Genomic DNA, 20,010 nt, shown 5'->3' with positions numbered 1-20,010 from the left:
CTCAAGTTTGTAGTTTCCAAAGTATCAGGCCCCTTGCTCCATTTCTCATGCAGTCCTTCACACAGAACTCTGGGAAAGAAATCTTGGGTAAGAAATGGATGTGAAATGGGGCAGAAATGAATTCAGTGATTCAACAAATTTTTATTGAGAACCTATCATCTAGTAGTTCTCAGGCACTGAAGTTCAAAATTAGTGAGTAGAAGTTGCATAATGGAGTGGATAAGAGCACTAATTCTCAAGATAGGTGGCCTGCGTGACCTTGAGCCAGTTACCTAACATCTCTGTGCCCAGTTTCCCTAACTGTAAAATAAGGACAGTAATAGTACTTGACTTCTTGGGTTGCTGTTGTGAGGATGGAATGAGATAATGCATGCAGTTTGCTTACAACAGTGTATCAAAAACAATGTCACAAGAATGTACACTTAGTGAAAGTGTACTCAGCCCTCCTTCAAGACCTAGGCCCTTGATGCTATCTTCTCTTTGTCTTTTACAAGACCTAGTGCAGTGTCCTGCATGCAATAGGTGTGGAAAAATGCCCAGAAATCCGTCTCCTTTATTTAGTTAGTCTCATCAACAAATGTCCATTTCTCATGGATATCATGCCACCTCTTGTTGCCATTAAGAACTCTCATGAACACACATTTTCTTTATGCTGTATCTAGATATCTGTCAGCACATCCAAGGCACATTGCCTTACTATCTACTGTCTTGAGATTTTTTTTTTTTCTATCTTCATCTGTTCTCATTCACAACTCATTAGCCCTGGAACCCAAAGCCGGTTAACTAATTACCCAAGGTCTCTGTTTATTCATCTGTAGGGCAGAAATGAGATCAGTTCCATAAGTTATTTAAGGAGCAGTTAGCACAAGCCCTGCAAGTAGTAACCCTCAATGAATTTCATTGTCTTCCATTCTGAAAGGCTCAATTCTGATCCCTGCATTGATGAGTCCTAAATCCACTTCCCCTGGAGACAACATCAACAGATGTCTGCTGTGGAGTTGGAGTTTTAGTGTGAAGGTGAAGGGAAAATCTCTGAAAAGTTTGACATGAGAAAATGTGTATGTTTAAAATAGAAGTGAGGTAGGTGCAGGGAAGATGGGAGGAAGGAGGTGCCATTTACATTGTATTCTATGGGATGATGTCTGCTGGGGTTGCACAATATATCCCGTCCTCATCTGGTGGGCCAGATGTTAGGAGATAGGGAGACCAGGAAGGAAGCTACTGTGACACTCTAGGCAAGAAATTATGGTGGCTTGGCGATGGGGGATAGGAGACTTTATTGATTACTCACTTTAATACTAGGAAATACTTACATAGGACCTGCTACCATGCTGGTATTGTGCTTAGAGATTTACATGTATTAATACGACTCATGACAACCCTAAGAGGTAGAAACCTTATTTCGCACATTTAATAGATACAAAATCTGAGGTCCAGAGAGGTTAAATAACTCCCCAAGGCCACATGAGTAGTTTCTTTCTAAGCTGGACTTTGAGTCCAGGCTGTCTCACTCCAGAGTCTGTGATGAAACCACTGAGCTAGACTATTGAAAGGAAGTATAAATAGCAGGGCTTGGCTATCAGTCAGATGTGGTGGGTAAAAGAGAGCATGAGAAGGCTAAAATGACTCTTAGGTGGTGTCACTCATTCAGATAATGATGGGTAGGCAGGGTTTATGGGAATTTAGTTTTGGACACATTCATTGTGAGATGTCTAGTGGGCATTCAGGGAATGCGTGGGGCTGGAGACAGAAATTCAAGTGCTGGTGGGGGTCTGCTTATGGGATAGAGCTTTGAAAACGGATTGGACCCCACAAGAGCATATGTGGTGTGAAAAGAGAGGCCAGGACGAAAGCCTAAGGAATATCAGCAGTTCTGGAACAAGTGGAACAAGAATTCTGAGAAGTATCTCCCTAGGAGTAGGGAAAGACCACAAAGAGGGCCCTGGGGATTAATGAGGCAGACGCCACATAGGCAGGAACACCTACTCAGGCAGGTGTATGAAGAAATCAGTGTTGTCCATAAAGGAAGGACAGAAGTGTATAATGACAAGCGAGGCCCAGTGTCTCACAGCTATAATCCCAGCACTGTGGGAGGCTAAGGCAGGAGGATCACTTGAGCCCAGGAGATCAAGGCAGCAGTCAGTGATGATCACACCACTGAACTCTAGCCTGTGTGACAGAGCAAGATCCTGTCTCTCTAAAAAGGAAAGCACGGGGGTGGGAGGGGAAAATAGAAATGTATAACGGATTTAATGGTTGGGAAACCATTAGTAACTGATAGAAACAATGCTTATGGGCTGAGAGTAGTGGCTCTTGCCTGTAAGGTAGCACTTTAGGAGGCTGAGGCGGGCAGTTCACCTAAGGTCAGGAGTTAGAGACCAGTCAGGCCAACGTGGCGAAACCCCTCTTTACTAAAAGTACAAAAATTAGCTGGGCATGGTGGCACAGGCCTGTAATCCCAGCTACTCGGGAGGCTGAGTCAGGGGAATTGCTTGCATCTAGGAGGCAGAAGTTGCAGTGAGCCGACATCATGCCGTTGCACTCCAGCCTGGACAACAGAGCAAGAGTCTGTCTCAAAAAAAAAAAAAGAAAGAAAGAAAGAAAAAAACAAACAATGTTTATGGTGTGGTACAGCAGTGGCCATCATGATGGCAGACAGTCCCTGATGGCCATGTATGTGTTCTCTTTCTGAGACTTTGCTTGTATGAAAGTAGAGACCTAGAGAGAGGTTAGCACGTTTGTATTGCCCAGGGAAAGAGGAAGCAGGGCAGTTACAATGGGAGAACATTGAGCTTCTTATATGATGTAGCCGACAGAGTCTGGAGTGGACCCCTTGTGATTACTCCTCTTGCAGTTTGCAGCCTGTACTTTCCCTGAGCATGAGCTGAACCTGTGGCTTGCTGCTAACCAATAAAATATGGTAAAACTGATGGGATGTCCCTTCCATGACTATATTATGTAGTGTAAGACTCTCTCTTGCTAGCTGACCCACTCTAGAGGCTCTGTCTTCCTAGTTGGCTATGAAGAGGAAAGTAGTCATCATGGGGATCCACACAGCAGGGAGCTGAGGAGGCCTGTAGGAGCTGAGAGCAACCTCCAGCTTCAGCCTGCAAGGAGTTGGGGCCCTCACTCCTACAACTGTAAAGAAATGAACTCTGTTAACAACCTGAGTGATCTGAAAAGAGGACTCTCCCACAGTCGAGACTCTAGATGAGGCTACAGCCTGGCCAACACCTTGACTTTTGCTCTGTGAAGTTCTGAGCAGAGGAGCTCACTAAGTTCTGCCTGGACTTCTGACCCACAGAAACTGATATGATAAATGTGTGCTGTTTTAAACCACTAAGTTTGTGGTAATTTGTTATGCAGCAATAGATCACTAATGCATTAAAGTGAAACAGGCAGTGGCAACAAATATGAAGATAAAGAAGATAAAGAGAAAAACTTCTGTTTCCAGCCCTGACCTCTTGCCTGGACTACACATTTATTATTGACCCGCCTACTCTGCATCTCCACAGGGATCTCTAGTAAGCTCCTCAAACTGAACGATCCAAAACTGACCTTGGATTCTATGCTGGCTCCTCCCCTGGCCTCCAAAACCTGCTTCTCCCTCAGTTTCCTCATCTCAGTAAGTGGCAACTCCATCTGTACCGTTTCTTAGGACCAAAACCTTGTGGTCACCCTTGATGCCCTCCTTTTTCACACCCCATCTGTAAGTTTATCAGCAAAGCCTTTTTACTCTGCCTTGAAAATAAATCCAGCATCATAACATTTTCATGGCTCCTCCCTGGTACAAGTCATCTGCATCTTTCCCCTGGATCACTGCAGTAGCTGCCAGCTGGGTCTTCAGGCCTCCATCCACCACCCCTACCCACAGCCCATCTCAGTCTAGCATGTGAAGTAACTTCTTAAAATGTAAGTAAGTCCAGTCCTTTTTCTTCCCTAACCTTCCTGTGGCTCCCCTCTCAGAGGTAAAGCCCAGGTCAGCATGATGACTTTCAAGGCCATATATGATCTGGCCCTCAACCCCCTCTGGCCTTGTCACCTCCTAATCTCCTGATCACCCTGTGTGCTCTGCCCACCCCAGCGTCATTGCTGTTCTTCACACAAACCACAGTGCTTCTGCCTCTGTGCTCTGGCACTGCTGTTCTCTCAACTTAGAATGCTTTTCTCCCAGGTATTCTGTGCCTCTCTCCCATTGCTCATTACCACTCTTTTAGAAATTGTGATTTCCTGCTCTCCCTCTCCCTCCCCCTCCCCCTCCCTCTCCCTCTCCGTCTCCCCACGGTCTCCCTCTCCCTCTCTTTCCACGGTCTCCCTCTGATGCCGAGCCGAAGCTGGACGGTACTGCTGCCATCTCAGCTCACTGCAACCTCCCTGCCTGATTCTCCTGCCTCAGCCTGCCGAGTGCCTGCGATTGCAGGCGCGCGCCGCCCCGCCTGACTGGTTTTCCTATTTTTTTGGTGGAGACGGGGTTTCGCTGTGTCGGCCGGGCTGGTCTCCAGCTCCTAACCGCGAGTGATCTGCCAGCCTCGGCCTCCCGAGGTGCCGGGATTGCAGACGGAGTCTAGTTAACTCAGTGCTCAATGGCGCCCAGGCTGGAGTGCAGTGGCGTGATCTCGGCTCGCTACAACCACCTCCCAGCCGCCTGCCTTGGCCTCCCAAAGTGCCGAGATTGCAGCCTCTGCCCGGCCGCCACCCCGTCTGGGAAGTGAGGAGCGTCTCTGCCTGGCCACCCATCGTCTGGGATGTGAGGAGCCCCTCTGCCTGGCTGCCCAGTCTGGAAAGTGAGGAGCGTCTCTGCCCGGCCGCCATCCCACCTGGGAAGTGAGGAGCGTCTCTGCCCGGCCGCCATCCCACCTGGGAAGTGAGGAGCGTCTCTGCCCGGCCGCCATCCCACCTGGGAAGTGAGGAGCGCCTCTTCCTGGCCGCCATCACATCCTGGAAGTGAGGAGCGTCTCTGCCCGGCCGCCCATCGTCTGAGATGTGGGGAGCACCTCTGCCCTGCCGCCCCGTCCGGGATGTGAGGAGCGTCTCTGCCCGGCCGCCCCGTCTGAGAAGTGAGGAGACCCTCTGCCTGGCAACCGCCCCGTCTGAGAAGTGAGGAGCCCCTCCGCCCGGCAGCCGCCCCATCTGGGAAGTGAGGAGCGTCTCCGCCCGGCAGCCACCTCGTCCGGGAGGGAGGTGGGGGGGTCAGCCCCCCGCCCGGCCAGCCGCCCCGTCCGGGAGGGAGGTGGGGGGATCAGCCCCCCGCCAGGCCAGCCGCCCTGTCCGGGAGGTGAGGGGTGCCTCTGCCCGGCCGCCCCTACAGGGAAGTGAGGAGCCCCTCTGCCCGGCCACCCGCTCTGTCCGGGAGGGAGGTGGGGGGGTCAGCCCCCCGCCCGGCCAGCCGCCCCGTCCAGGAGGGAGGTGGGGGGGTTAGCCCCCCGCCTGGCCAGCCGCCCCGTCCGGGAGGTGAGGGGCGCCTCTGCCCGGCCACCCCTACTGGGAAGTGAGGAGCCCCTCTGCCCGGCCAGCCGCTCCGTCCGGGAGGGAGGTGGGGGGGTCAGCCCCCCGCCTGGCCAGCCGCCCCATCCGGGAGGGAGGTGGGGGGGTCAGCCCCCCGCCTGGCCAGCCGCCCCGTCCGGGAGGTGAGGGGCGCTTCTGCCTGGCCGCCCCTACTGGGAAGTGAGGAGCCCCTCTGCCCGGCCAGCCGCCCCGTCCGGGAGGGAGGTGGGGGGATCAGCCCCCCGCCCGGCCAGCTGCCCTGTCCGGGAGGTGAGGGGCGCCTCTGCCAGGCCGCCCCTACTGGGAAGTGAGGAGCCCCTCTGCCCGGCCAGCCGCTCCGTCCGGGAGGGAGGTGGGGGGGTCAGCCCCCCGCCTGGCCAGCCGCCCCATCCGGGAGGGAGGTGGGGGGGTTAGCCCCCCGCCTGGCCAGCCACCCCGTCCGGGAGGTGAGGGGCGCATCTGCCCGGCCGCCCCTACTGGGAAGTGAGGAGCCCCTCTGCCCGGCCAGCCGCCCCGTCTAGGAGGGAGGTGGGGGGGTCAGCCCCCTGCCCGGCCAGCCGCCCCGTCCGGGAGGTGAGGGGCGCCTCTGCCCGGCCGCCCCTACTGGGAAGTGAGGAGCCCCTCTGCCCGGCCACCACCCCGTCTGGGAGGTGTACCCAACAGCTCATTGAGAACGGGCCATGATGACAATGGCGGTTTTGTGGAATGGAAAGGGGGGAAAGGTGGGGAAAAGATTGAGAAATCGGATGGTTGCCGTGTCTGTGTAGAAAGAGGTAGACATGGGAGACTTTTCATTTTGTTCTGTACTAAGAAAAATTCTTCTGCCTTGGGATCCTGTTGATCTGTGACCTTACCCCCAACCCTGTGCTCTCTGAAACATGTGCTGTATCCACTCAGGGTTGAATGGATTAAGGGCGGTGCAAGATGTGCTTTGTTAAACAGATGCTTGAAGGCAGCATGCTCGTTAAGAGTCATCACCACTCCCTAATCTCAAGTACCCAGGGACACAAACACTGCGGAAGGCCGCAGGGCCCTCTGCCTAGGAAAACCAGAGACCTTTGTTCACTTGTTTATCTGCTGACCTTCCTTCCACTATTGTCCTATGACCCTGCCAAATCCCCCTCTGTGAGAAACACCCAAGAATGATCAATAAAAAAATAAAAAAAATAAAAAAAAATAAAAATAAAAAAGAAAAACCCTTCTGAGAACTAAAAAAAAAAAAAAAAAAAAAAAGAAATTGTGATTTCCTATATTCCTTCCCCTGATTTATTTATCTCCTGAGCAGTTATCATCATCCAACACACCATATCTGTTACTACTTATTTTGTTTTCTGTCTTCTACGACCATAAGGAATGGGACTTTACACTTTGTGCACTTCTCTGCCCCCAGTACCAAGAACACTGATTGGCATGTAGTTAGTACTCATTGATTTTTGTTGAATGAATGAATGAATGAACTGAACACAGAAGTCCTAAGGGAAACTGGAGAGTGAGAGTCCAGGGTGTGGATGGAGAATTAGCCTGACACAGGGGAAAGGATACCTGCTTCTTAAATCAGAGAAAATAGATGAGGAGGGGCAGGAGCAGGTCAGGGCAGCAGCAGGAAGTTTGGAATCTCCTCCTTCTATTTTCTCTCTGAGGTTGAGGGAGCCCTAATGAATGTCATTAGTGTCCTTCCAAAAGAGACCCTAGAGATCTATCTTTATCCTTTGGCATGTGAACAAGTCTATGGGCCCTCACCACACACCAATATGCTGGGGTGTTAATCTTAGATTTCCCAGCCTGCAGAATTGCAAGAAATAAATTTCTGTTGTTTACAAACCATTCAGTCTTGGTGATATTTTTGTTATAGCTGCCCACATAGACTAAGACATACACATACACACAAACAACCTTGCTTTCCATCTTTACAAATCAGGTATTGAAAAAATCACTCCTGATTCTTTCAATATTTTGTCTATTTGTAACTACAGTAATAAAATTTTTGATTACTTAAATTTTTTCAGTCCAACTGGATTACTGAATTGTCTAAAACCTAAAATACTACCATTCAAGCTAGAATTTTAGATGCCTCATTTTATTAGTCAGGGTTCTCCAGAGAGACAAAATCAATATGATATAGATATAGATATAGACATAGATATAGATGCACATACAGATATAGATGTAGATACAGATCTATGAGCAGGCATTTATTAAGGAGATTGGCTCATGTGATTATGGAGGCTAAGAAGTCGCACAACAGCTTGTCTGTAGGCTGGAGACCCTGGGATACTGGTAGCATGGCTCAGTTTAAGTCTGAAAGCCTCAGAACCAGGGAAGCTGATTGTGTAACTCTCAGTCCAAAGCTAAAGGCCTGAGAACCCAGGGCCTCCTGGTACAAGTCCTGAAGTTCAAAGGCCGGAGAGCCAGGAGTTCTGATGTCCAAGGGCAGAAGAATAAGAGTGTCTCAGCTCCAGAGGAGAGAAGAATTTGCCTTTCCTCTGCCTTTTTGTTGTATTGGGCACCCAGCCAACAGAAGGAGAGAATTTCCCACTGACTCACTTGCCAATCTGTTCTGGAAACACACTCACAGACACACCCAGAAATAATGTTGTACCAGCTGTCTAGGTATTCCTTAATCCAGTCAAGTTGAAATCTAAAATTAACCAGCACATGGATTAACTTCCAGGATCCACTATTCTAGTTTCAAAATGTGGTTTTGGGATTCCTAGAGAGAACTCTGATGTACTCTTAAGGAGTCCCCAGTGTTAATACTATTTTCACAATAATAATAATGAAACATTAATCATTTTTCATCTCATTCTCTCAGTAGTGTGCAGTAAAGTTTTTTTGAGCTAACATGACCTATGATATACCAATAGGTTTAATACAAAGGCAGATATGAGAATACAAACATCTCTTATTAAGCCAGACATGAGATCTGGAAAAAGTTAACCAGTGTCACACTTTTTGTTTTTTTATTTGGACACAATAGATTGCTTTTTCACAAAACATCTTATCTACATTAACCTATAACTGATTTATTAATGCTATTTTAACATAAATTAAAAGATAACATTTTAAATTTTTGTTTCAATGTCAAATGTCATAAATATTAACCCAAATAAACAAAAGCTCTTTAAAGTCCTCAATAATTTCTAAGTGTCTAAAAACATAATTAGATCAGGAAGTTTGAAGCCACTGGTGTCCCCATTGAACCTGAATGCTGACGTAGACCTGGTCCAGTACTGCCCTGCTCCACCAGGACCTCAAACCTCAACCACACTCAGGGACTAAGTACTGACCCCTTGTTTATTGCAGGGACATCTGAGCCAAACCACATCCACATGAGTCCATGTTCTTCATTCATCTTCATCCCAGGTCCAGGCCTGTGGGTGTGTGCTGTGGAAATCCTGGGATTGGGTGGAAATGAGCCATCATCTCCCGGGACCATTTAGCTCTTATGGTGGGACTTAGCCATCCTTACAACCTTGGTCCCTCCCAGCTCTCTGGTTCCACTTCCTCTATCTCTGATCTGCATATCTGGTTCCCTCTCCCTTCTGGTGGTCCTGTGGATTCCTCTCTCCTCTCTCATCCTGGTGAACCCTGTTGGCCTCATTCCAAGTCCACAGCATCTGGTGCCAACTGGCATATTGGGCTTAATGTGGTCATCCTGATTTTAAACAGTAGGTTCGCTGCCCAACAGCTTCTCTCACTTTCTTTTTGACTGGGAGCTATGAAACAACTAGTTCCCTATGCCTGGATCCCATCCCATAATTACAAGCAAAGGAACTACTAAAGCCACAGCCTAGCGAGGAGGCTGTGGGCAGAGGGCTGGAGTGGGTGTGAAAAAGGCAGCTGGAAGATGTTCTCTTACGTGACCAGAGGGGAGGAGGGCGTGTCTTTCATTAGGGGGGTTGTGCGGTGGCTGCTGAGATGGCCAGGGCTTATCTGCATGGCTGTGAGTCCAAGGAATTGATTCTATAGGCTCTGGTGGGTCCCCACTCTGTGAAGTGTCAGGCCCTCTTCAGGCACCATGACCCCACTGGCTCCTGTGAGTGCAGGGCAGATGAAGATGGGGCTGTCATCAGACCCTAACCTGAAGAAGGGCCTCACAGGCACAGTAAAGGCTGAACGGGGACATGTGTAGATGTGTGATCTGTCCCTCATGTTGTAGAAGGAGACATCTCCAGCTTCATAGTCCAGGAAGATGCCCACCCGGCAAAGGGACTCCTTCAAAGGGAGAATCCTCTCAGGGGAGGACAGAGCCCGGTATTGGTTTCCAAACATCTCCAGGGTCCAGAAGCCATTCTGAGGAATCAGCAGGACCTCCCCTTTCCTCTCAGCACTGTGTCTGCAGACCCCCACAGTCCACACCATCACGTTTTCCACCTCCACCTCCCAGTAATGTTTCCCTGAGGCGAAGCTCTCCCATCCCAGGACACAAGGCTGACTGTCGAATCTCTCTGGGTTGTCAGGCACTCTCTGCCTGTAGGGGCCCCGCCTCACACTTCTCCGGTCGTCTGACAGGAAGAGCTCGGGATGAGCGGTGTCTGGATCCAGGACCACATCAGCTGCAGAGGAAGTCTCAGGTTTATGCCTGGGGTCTCAGGAACCCTGGGGATTGTGTGGTTCCTGGTCCCCAGAGAAGTCTCAGAAAGCTGAAGGGGGTTCCCCATGTGGTGGCTGTTTCCATGAAGGTCCCCTGATCCCAGGCAGCTCATACCCTGAGAATTACGGAAGATGCACTTCTATCTCTCCGGAGACAGAAGCAGTGCCCCCAGGTTGAGAAGAATTGTGGCTCTATGAAATCCAGAGAGTTTAGGAAATGAGCCAAAATTAATGGTTCCCAGTTTTTCTCAGCATTCTAAGATCTGATCCCTTTTCTATTCAAGACATATGATCTGTGGGACTTTCTTTAGTTAGAAACTTTCCAACTTGGCTTAAACCATCACAGAAGCTTTATCTCCTATTGTTCCCCCACATACCTCTCAATGGATCAATTAAGTGAGTCTATCATTACACACTGTCCTAGGTGGTGAAGGACCTCTTCGTTGGTCCTATAGGTTGTTTTAATAGGTGACAACTGATTTAAGTGGCTGACAAGGGCACACTTCAAAGGATAAAGAAGGAGAATAAATGTGTGCAAAAGAAAACCTGGTGCCTGAGGGGTGTGTGGGCAAAGTTAGGGAAGAAATACTTCAATCCAGTTTTGCTTTAACAATATGAGTCTGACATCTACCAGGATTACTTCTCCCATACAGGAAATGCCCCAGGAGCCGAGCATTCTGAAAACCTCTACCTTCTGCATGTATTCTTACTTATTCAGTCTACCTTTCTATTGCATTAAAATGATTTTATCTTTTCCACAAGTTGATATGTCTGATTGTGACAAGTTGTGATTGTGTCCCAAAATGACAGTGGCAATTTTGAAACTCACCAAAGAGGAAAGGTCCATGGGCCCTGGTATCTGGTAAAGTTTGGATTCTTTGGTGCTGACAGGCAGAGGTGCCGAATCACAAGATGAGAACTCACTGAAAGTGGGCGATTGGTTTCTCTGTGCTCTCCCACTCACCCTCCCACTCACCCAAACCCCTTCCCCTGGCAGACTACATGCAGAATATCAGTGCTCTCTTAGAGGCAGAAAGGTATTTCTGGCCACCTGTTTGTACACCATTGCATCAGGCTTACTGGGGACCCTTATGGCCTCTTCCTCACATAGGTCTTCAACTGTGCACAGTCTATACCATTCCCAGGATATAAATTGCTAAGACAGCATTATTTTCTTTCAAATTGATCCAGAATCAAAGAGCAATGACTTCTGAAATGTAACTCTTGGGAGGCTACTATGCATGGGAAACCTTTGATAATCATGCATTAAATTATTCCAAAAGAGAAAGGGTCCTGGGGACGTAAACTGCAGGGTTCATTAAGAGCTGCTGGGGTTCCCTGACAGAAGAGCCATGATGCATCATTGCTGGGACACTGTTGATGAACTGACCCCAGTTCCCTATGGTCCCCGTCTAGCCCTGGGCCCCTTGCTCATCTCCTCTAAGGAGTCCTGTTAGCTGGCTAGTGGGGAGAAAGCTGAGATCTGAGAGAACATCAGAGGCACTCACCAGCATGTAAGAATGTTCTTCTCCATCCTGCAAGGGACAGACAGAGGTGAATGTCATGAGACACTGCTAAGTAAGCAGAACACAAATTGTACACGGAGTAGTTCAGGAAAGGCTAAACTTACGCAATTCTTCTTGAAGTTGCTCTGAAAACAAAATACAGAAACAAAATCATGTCTTCAACAGAAGAACTAAGAGAAATTGAGCTTGTATTAAACAACGTAGGGACCGTCCTTTCTATGAACACCAACATCACCCTTCCTTTATGCCTAGGGAACAGTCAGAAACCAGCAATGATGTATGATCAGATGGCTGGGTAGTATCAGTACATTGTTAGACTTTTGTCTGAACTTTCATTCAGCCATGTAGTGCTGCATATAGCCAGGTGAATGAATGCAATGTGTGCAGCATGGAAGAAAGAAAGCTCTGAATGATTACTTCTTATGACATGAGAGTTCCAAGCCCTTGTGGCTGCTGCTGTGCATTTCCTCTCTCTCTTCCCTAAGCCGGTACCTGTGAGAGCTGTGGCCTTTCTATGACAGTCAATTGTCCTCCTACTCATTTAACTTTTCTTTTTGAATTTCTTTCTATTTTTCCACACTTTCTTTACAAATTCCTTACGTGCAATTTCTTTTTCCTCTTGTTCAACTTTCTTTTCCCCTGACAGAATCTTTTTTTCCCTCTGAAGTTTCTTGATGCAACAGATGCTGACAGCCATGAAGATGATGAAAACAGCCAGGATGACAATCATGGACACCGTCCAGGGAGATGCGGTCAGGATGACAGCTAGGGCCACCATCCAGGGAGATGCGCTGGGCATAAAGGATTCTGAAAAGGCAGCCAGAAAAGTCCATTTAGTTTGAAATAGAACATCCGGATGAGAGTGCCCCTAAGAGCACATCTGAAGAGCTCCTCAGCCACCTGTTCTGTTGGCTTCTCCCTCAGAAACCTCAGATGGAGAAAGCGATGCTGGCTCAACACTGGCTGACACCTCAGTGACTGCCAGGGCCGGGCCCAGAAGGGGGCAAAGCAGAAACATCTGGAGTCACCATGGAAAGGACCAGAGTGCATAAAACTAACCAGCCATGCTGAGTCAGCACAGCCATCACCCTGCCTCAAACCACCATCACTCACACCTGGAATACTAGAGTGCCCTCCTTCTTGTTCTGCCCTATTCTGTAATCTACTCTCAGCCTAGCAGCCCAAGTGAGATCATGTTAATTATTTGCTCAAAACCTTCCAATGCTTCCCACTCACTCACTCTAAAAGCCAAAGCCTGTTTGTGGCCTGTGCTGCCATATGTAACGTAGTTGCATCACTCTGTGAATTCATCTCCCCCTACTTCCTGAACTCACTCCATTTCAGCCACACCAGCATCACCTCCTGGGAGTCCTGGAAACTGCCAGACACGCTCCTTCCTCAGGCCTTTTGCATATGCTCTTCCTGTACCTTGGCTGCTCAGTCCTTAAGCATCTGATGGTTCCTTGTCTTGATTGCTCAATTTCCATCTTTACAGTGAAGTCTTCCCTGACCACCCTGTTAATAATTCTGATGCCTCACACCCCTGGAACTATTTTCTCTTTGCTTAATTTTTCCTACATGCTCATCACCATGTGATAGAATATATAGATTATTATTTATTTAATCACTTGTTTCAATTATTTCATATATTGCTGTCTCTCTCTCGCGATCCCTTTTTTTCTTTTTCTTTTTTAAGACAGAGTCTCACTCTGTTGCCCAGGCTGGAGTGCAGTGGCACGATCTTGACTCAAGCTCTGCCGCCCGGGTTCAAGCAATTCTCCTGCCTCAGCCTCCCAAGCAGCGGGGATTACAGGCGCCTGCTACCGCACTCGGCTAATTTTTGTAGTTTTGGTAGAGATGGTGTTTCACCATCTTGGCCAGGCTGGTCCTGAACTCCCGAACTCATGATCCAACCACCTTGGCCTCCCAAAGTGCTGGGATTGCAGGTGTGAGCCACCGTGCCTGGCCGCTGTCTCTCTCTAGAATATGAACTCCTTGAGGAGAGAAATTTTGATATATTTTGTTCAATTATTGACCCTTGGTTTCCGGTACAGTCTTAAACATAAGAAATGCTTGTTGAACATTTGTTGAATACATTTATGAATGTCTGTTGATAGGGAATTTCCCCAGCTCTGTCCTTTGGGAAGTCCCATAGACAGGAAGGGATGGCTGCAGCATACAGGAATGCCAAGCATAGACAGTCACCCACCCACACTACTCTCCAGGTTTGATGGTTGTCCTTAATATTTTACAATTGTTGCAGCATAAAGACCTAATCAAGAAAAAAAAGACCAGGTTTACCCTCAGAGAAGAGGCTCCTACTCTTGTGTTTTGGGACTCTTTGAATCTCCCTTTGTGAGGAGGGGAGATGTCTCAACTCAGCTGCAGCCTCCAGCTCCTCAGGGCCCAGGACCATTCCACCCACACTGCTGCCCCCATTCCCGCTCTGGGCTCCATCTGGGTGCTGAGGATCCTGCATACACTCGATAGGTCTCAGAGGGCAGAGAACTAACCTGGAATAAAAATGACAGTTTCCTTCTCCTGGCCAAGCAGGGTGTTGTTGACAGAGCAGGACACATTCCTCACATACTTGTCTCTGATGATCACAGCTGTGGTGACCATGAAGAGGCCGTCAGCATCAGCGATGGAAACCTCCTTCAGGGTGGGCACAACCTCACCGTAGGGGTCCCTCCACACTGTGAGGGGCTCTGGGTACCACCCTCCAGATATGCACTCCAGCCAGATGCTCCCATCCTCTTGGGCCTTGATTTCAATGAGGGGCTTAGACCCAAGGCCTGGAAAGGGAGACCAGGGCTCAGCCAAAAGGCAGTGGTGTCTTAGCCCCTACTGCACCTTGAAGGATGGTCGCTAGAAAGACCCTTGGTTTTGGAGAACATCAGGAAACCAATATGCAAAATAAATTGTGAGATCTCAAAGAGAAAGGATCACATTGCACACTTTTCTTTATGCTCCACCTGAAGGCCCCATCACAGCACCAAGCATCTATCTGTCTGCTATAAATGCTTGCTGAGCGATTTATTCTGGCAAAGACTAATTTTCTCACTTCCAGGAGGGTGTGTCCAAATTCTCAACAGGCAGGTTGAGAAGTTCACTTTCTGCTCCTGGGATGACTTCTCTGCAGACCTCAATTTCCTGAAGCTCTAAAATAATACACTAATGACAGAAACCTATCAGGTTGGCAGGAGCTTTTTTTCCTTTCTTTTTTTTTTTTTTTTTGGTAGAGATGGGGTTTTGCCATGTTGCCCAGGCTGGTCTCAAACTCCTGAGCTAAGGCAATTCACCTGTCTTGACCTCCCAAAGTGCTGGGATTACAGGCATGGGCCACCATGCTCAGCCTTGGCTAAATCTTAAGAAACTTTTTGAACCAAAGTCACTGACACTTCTGTCTAGTTCAGGGCCTCACATCACCATGGCTATCTACCTCCATAGGAGGTGATGGTTTTTAGGAGAATAGACAGAGCTAGCTGGCAAAGCCAACTCTTATTCTAATTCACAGTTGTTTACCTCCCAGAGGTTCCATCCAATAGAGAATTTTCTTACAGTCCTTTAAGAACATCAATGTATTAGAAATATCTGGATGCCCCTGGGATCCTTAAGATAACCATATCGCCTCCTCAATGTCAGAGATCATCACCAAAAATCCTAATAATTCAGGCTCATCCTAAATACATTCTATCTTTACTAGAACCTTCAATGAAAGAGAATACCCAGGGTGAGAGAGCTGCAAAAGCATGGTCCTGGGAGACCCTTCAGCCATGCGTGATCATCCAAACTTCTTCTGAATAATTCCTTTGTAAAGTCTCCCAACAAATTATGTTAAAGACAGAAAATTAAAGCAATCACTTAAGCCTAGTGCTTTCTGCTCTGTTTAATTTTTGTCAGGAGAAAAAAGCTAGTTGTGCATTTGAAGGCTCACACAGAAATCCTGAATTAGAAAAGAAATTAAAATACCTCAGCAAATTGGAAAACAAAGTCCTACAAAACATTCCATGGGTTCAATACGGGTAAGCATGACACAATAGATTTAAGGGAAAAATCAGCCACCAACCAATCCAACAAACAGAGTACAATAAGCAAGCAAACAAAAAGTCCTACAGCAACCCAATTCAGACTAGGGAAGGCCAGGACAGGGTTGGTTTTACAGAGAAAGAGTAGTGGGTCCCTGCCACATAGAACCATTCATTACTGGGCAACACTGCAGTGCTGCTGTGAACACAGTCATGACAGTGGGTCAAGAAGCCCTCCATCCACGATATGCTGTTTTAATCAGATGTAAGGTTGCCTTTGTGAGTAGCAAAGATGGGGTCTCCTACCTGTTATGATTTGGGGCCCCCTGGGAAGAACCCAATTTCCTAGTCCTTGCCTCCACTGGTCTGATGGACTGAAATGTCACCACGAATTATTCTGCAACTTAAAGGCTTTTTTCAGTCCTGAAATATACCTTTTAAAGCAAAATACACTAACCGCAACACTGAGGTAATCACTTAGTGTCACTTTTAACAAACTCTTAGAAATCCCAGTTTAAGTGCATTTCTATGCTGAAGCCTTGCCAATTTCTTCCCAGCTAAATTCTTAGTCTTTCTCTGTGGAGTTAGCAGGAATTATAGATAATTTTGTTTCTGTATTTAGTTGTGCTTTAATAAAAATCATCTATTTATATAAAAGTCACTCTCTGCAATCAGTATTTCAGGAAAGAAGAAAATGTCAAGATCAATATTTATCGAAAAATAAGATTTCATGTCATAGTTCTCTGGGCAGTTCTTATTGATTCTGATTGCCCCGGGACAATTTTTGACAGTGTCTCCTTTCACTCTCAGACGTGCACAGTTCAGTGCCAAAGCAGGCATAAGACTTTCTTTTCCGGGATTAACTATTTTCCCCTGCTCATGGCCTCAGCTGAGGAATGCGTGTGCTTCTGAAGAAGTGAAGCCCAGGCTGGGCGTGGTGGTGCACGCCTGTAATCCTAGCACTTTGGGAGACCTAGGCGGGTGGATCACAAGGTCAGGAGTTTGAGACCAGCCTGGCCAACATGGTGAAACCCCGTCTCTACTAAAAAAATGCAAAAATTAGCCGGGCATGGTGGTGTATGCCTGTAATCTCAGCTACTCAGGAGGCTGAGGCAGGAGAATAGCTTGAACCCAGGAGGCAGAGGTTGCAGTGAGCCGAGATCGCACCACTGCACTCCAGCCTGGGCAACATAGCAAGACTCTGTCTTGAAAAAAAAAAAAGTGAAACCTATAGCTTAGCAGGGCAAACCCACTCATGTGGCCTTTGTGCAAGAGGAAGCCACTTTCTCTGTGGAAAGGGGACACCAGATAGAAATCCGTTGGTCTGCAATGGGCCTGAGGTTAAGGGAGAAACTTTCCCCAAAAGTCACACTGTGCAAAAGTAATAAAGCAAAATGAAGTGATGCACCTGCCACCGCGAGGCGTAGGATGGCCTCATCGTAGGACCTGCCTTCTTGGAAGTAACAGCGGTAGGTGCCGTTTTCCTGGGCTGTGACGTTGTGTATGACCAGGGCCACGCTGCCCCTGCTGATGTCTTTGCTCACAAAGGTGGTTCTTCCCCGGTACCCCTCCATCTGCTCCTCTGTTCTCTCTCTGCCACCCTTATACACAAACACTGCGGGGGAGAACTGAGACCGGAACCACCGCACCTCCATGTCCTCAGCATTTTTCTCGGGTGACAGATGGCAGCGTAACGTAGTGTTTTCTCCCACCGTGGCCAGGATGGGATTAGCTGGCCCCACGACAGTAAACTGGGCTGTTCAACAAGGGCAGAATCAGACAAGGATGCCAGTTATCACATCTCTAAGGCAAAAACAAAAAACAAAAAACAAAAACAAACAAAAAAAAACTCCAGGGATGAAAGGAAGCAGATATTCCAAGGCCACAGGGGTTCTTGGGCTTAGAACCCTTCTGGGGACCAGTAGCTGTGGCTGGTCGGCAGCACCAACCCCTGGGAGCAGTAACTATTGAGGTTGCTCCTGCTTCATGAAGGAAACATTGGGGAGCCCCTGTGCCCCTGAGATTTTCCTCCATTTTGCAATCTAGCACTGTGCCTGAGTGTAGTGTAAACTTGAACTGTCCATTAGGGTATCTATCCACTAGCTATTTAACAGTTCCAATTAAAATGAACTCTAAGTGTAAAACACACACAGATTATAAAGATTTAAAATTTCAAAATGTCAAACATCTCATTGGTAATAGTTCTATTAACTAAGCATTTAAATATTGATATGTGATTATTATATGAAACAAAATACATTATTAAAATTTATTTCAAGTATGTTTTTACCTTTTAAAATGAAAAGTAGAATAGGCATAGGGTCTTGCGCCTGTAATTGCAGATATTTGGGAGGCCAAAGTGGGAGGATCCTTAACAGCTAGGAGTTTGAGACCAGCCTGGGCAAAATAGTGAGACCCTGTCTCTACAAAAAATAAAACTTAGTCGAGTGTGGTGGCCCTTGCTTGTACTCTCAGCTACTTGGGAGGCTGAGATGGGAGGATCCCTTGAGCCCAGGAGTTTCAGGTTACAGTGAGTTATGATCTCATTCTCCATCTGCTTCATTCCGGCCTGGCAACAGAGCAATATATTCTCTCTTAAATAAATACACAAACAAATAAAAAGTTAAAAAAACTTTTTGAAGATTTGCACTTGTATATGCACTTGACCTTTGTGCCTCACTGTGTTTCTTTTGGACAGTGCTGGTATAAATTCAGTGAACATGTTCAGAATGAAAGGATAAGTCAACAACCCCACAGTCCTTCCTTCTTTCCCTTTGCAGACTACAGGGTTGATGTTCCTTTCTGAGAGGGGACAGCAGCAAGTGACACACATGCCTACCTGAGACCAGTGCACACAGGCTGAGAAGGAGGAGGAGCAGGAGGAGGAGGAGGGAGGCTGGCAGGGAGAAGTGCAGAGCAGCAGCTGGTTCCATGAGCACCCAGGGCAGGCAGGGACCAGAGGCCTAGGGTTACAGAGGAGGAGAATCAGCCTAGGAGTCTTGGCACCTCAGTGCTGGTCGGGCCCAACTTCTCCTGTCACTCAAGTAGGTCTCATCGGTGCCCCAACTTCTGGGAGTCGCTTGCATCTCAAGGCTCAGGTATCTCCGAAAGAGGGATTCCGTAAACATTCCATAAGTAAGCCATCAATGCAGAGATCAAGGGGGCCGTTTTCCTCCTTCCTCTGCTCACTTCTCGGGCCACAGTCCGGTTTCTTCAGTTGTCCCTGGATTCTTTCACACCCTTGTCCCTCCACTTCCCCCTCCCCGAGACCCAGGTCGGGGCACTCGAGGTAAAGCCAGGCGAGGCTGCGCCTCCCCACCAGTAGGCTTCCTGTCTCCCAGGACCCCCTCTCCTCTCCAGAGCAGATCCCGCTCCCCGCAACTACCGCCCCCAGCTACCGCCCCCACCCCTGAGCTGTAGCTCCTCCTCTCCCTTTCCTACCTTCTAGAACTAACCTCTGTTTTCTTTTCCCCTCTGATCCTCACATGACGATTTTCCGATACAACTTACCCATGGGCACAGTCACCACCAGACAACAAAGCATCACAAAGAGAAGAGAAAAGCTGTGTTCACCTCCTATTAATCGCGATGTTTGGAGTTGCGGACTCGGTATCTGGGACCTGTTCTCTGGGTGTCCAAAAAGTCCCAAGATTTCCACTGAGCAGTTTAGAGCCCAGGATTGGCCGAGTGAGGCTGAACCAGCCAATGGTGTCTCGAGCCTTATTTCTCAGCAGTTACTAGGTAGAATACACACACAAAAACCCCCCAAAAATCTCAAGCAGCAAATAACCTTTTGGGATTATTAGGTATTTCTATTTCCTTTTTCTGTCTTTGGAAGCAAGACTTTTTTCCTTTATTTTCCTTCCTTCCTTCCTTCCTTGCTTCCTTCTTTCCTTTCTCTCTCGTTCTCTTTTCTTTCTTTCTTTCATATGTCTCTCTCTCACTTTATTCTTTCTTTCTCTCTCGCTTTCTTCTTTCTTTTTTCTTTCTTTTTTTCTTCCTTCCTTCCTTCCTTCCTTCCTCTCTCTTCCTTTCTCTCTCTTTCTCTTCCTTCTCTTGTCCTTCCTTTCTTTCTCTTTCTTTCTTTCTTTCTTTCTCTCTCTTTGTTTCTTTCTTTCCTTCTTTCCTTCTTTCTTTCCTTCCGTTCTTTTACAAAGCCTTGAGATCCCCAAGGTGTCAGTGGCTTTGCTGGTGTCGACGAGGAGAGGGCTCTCTATGTAGAGTGATTTTGCTGGGGAGGAAACATGAGGAGGAAAACATAAGCCGCCGTCTTTCCAAAGCCAGAGGACTCTTGTTCATGTTGCTGGCTTTGGAGGTTGGGCCTGGTGCGCGGGAGGCCTTGGGGGAAGCAGGCATGGCTGGAGTGGGAGGGGTAGCAA

At 47.9% G+C, this 20,010-nt stretch overlaps 1 protein-coding gene across 19 annotated transcripts; it reads right to left on the bottom strand.

The window, feature by feature from the left end:
• Positions 1-7,545: 7,545 nt before the first annotated feature.
• Positions 7,546-20,010, bottom strand: BTN2A2 (butyrophilin subfamily 2 member A2). Of its 19 annotated transcripts, none has more exons than XM_055390492.2 (9): positions 19,142-20,002; positions 18,471-18,594; positions 17,040-17,387; positions 14,117-14,398; positions 12,204-12,410; positions 11,708-11,728; positions 11,586-11,612; positions 10,907-11,000; positions 7,546-10,269 (listed from the first exon to the last, which is right to left on the bottom strand). In XM_055390492.2, coding segments are annotated over exons 2-9 (1,074 nt in total). In that variant the 5' UTR covers positions 18,565-18,594; positions 19,142-20,002; the 3' UTR covers positions 7,546-10,268. The 19 variants fall into 19 exon arrangements, with proteins under 19 accessions (XP_055246467.1, XP_055246456.1, XP_055246455.1 ...); XM_019029306.3 differs by having other exon boundaries at positions 9,907-10,040; XM_055390490.2 differs by having other exon boundaries at positions 10,110-10,193; positions 19,142-20,003.

Source organism: Gorilla gorilla, chromosome 5 (genome assembly GCF_029281585.2).
Source record: "Gorilla gorilla gorilla isolate KB3781 chromosome 5, NHGRI_mGorGor1-v2.1_pri, whole genome shotgun sequence".
Lineage (NCBI taxonomy): Eukaryota > Metazoa > Chordata > Mammalia > Primates > Hominidae > Gorilla > Gorilla gorilla.
The sequence above is the reverse complement of the archived record's forward strand: the minus strand, read 5'-3'. Positions and strand labels throughout refer to the sequence as shown.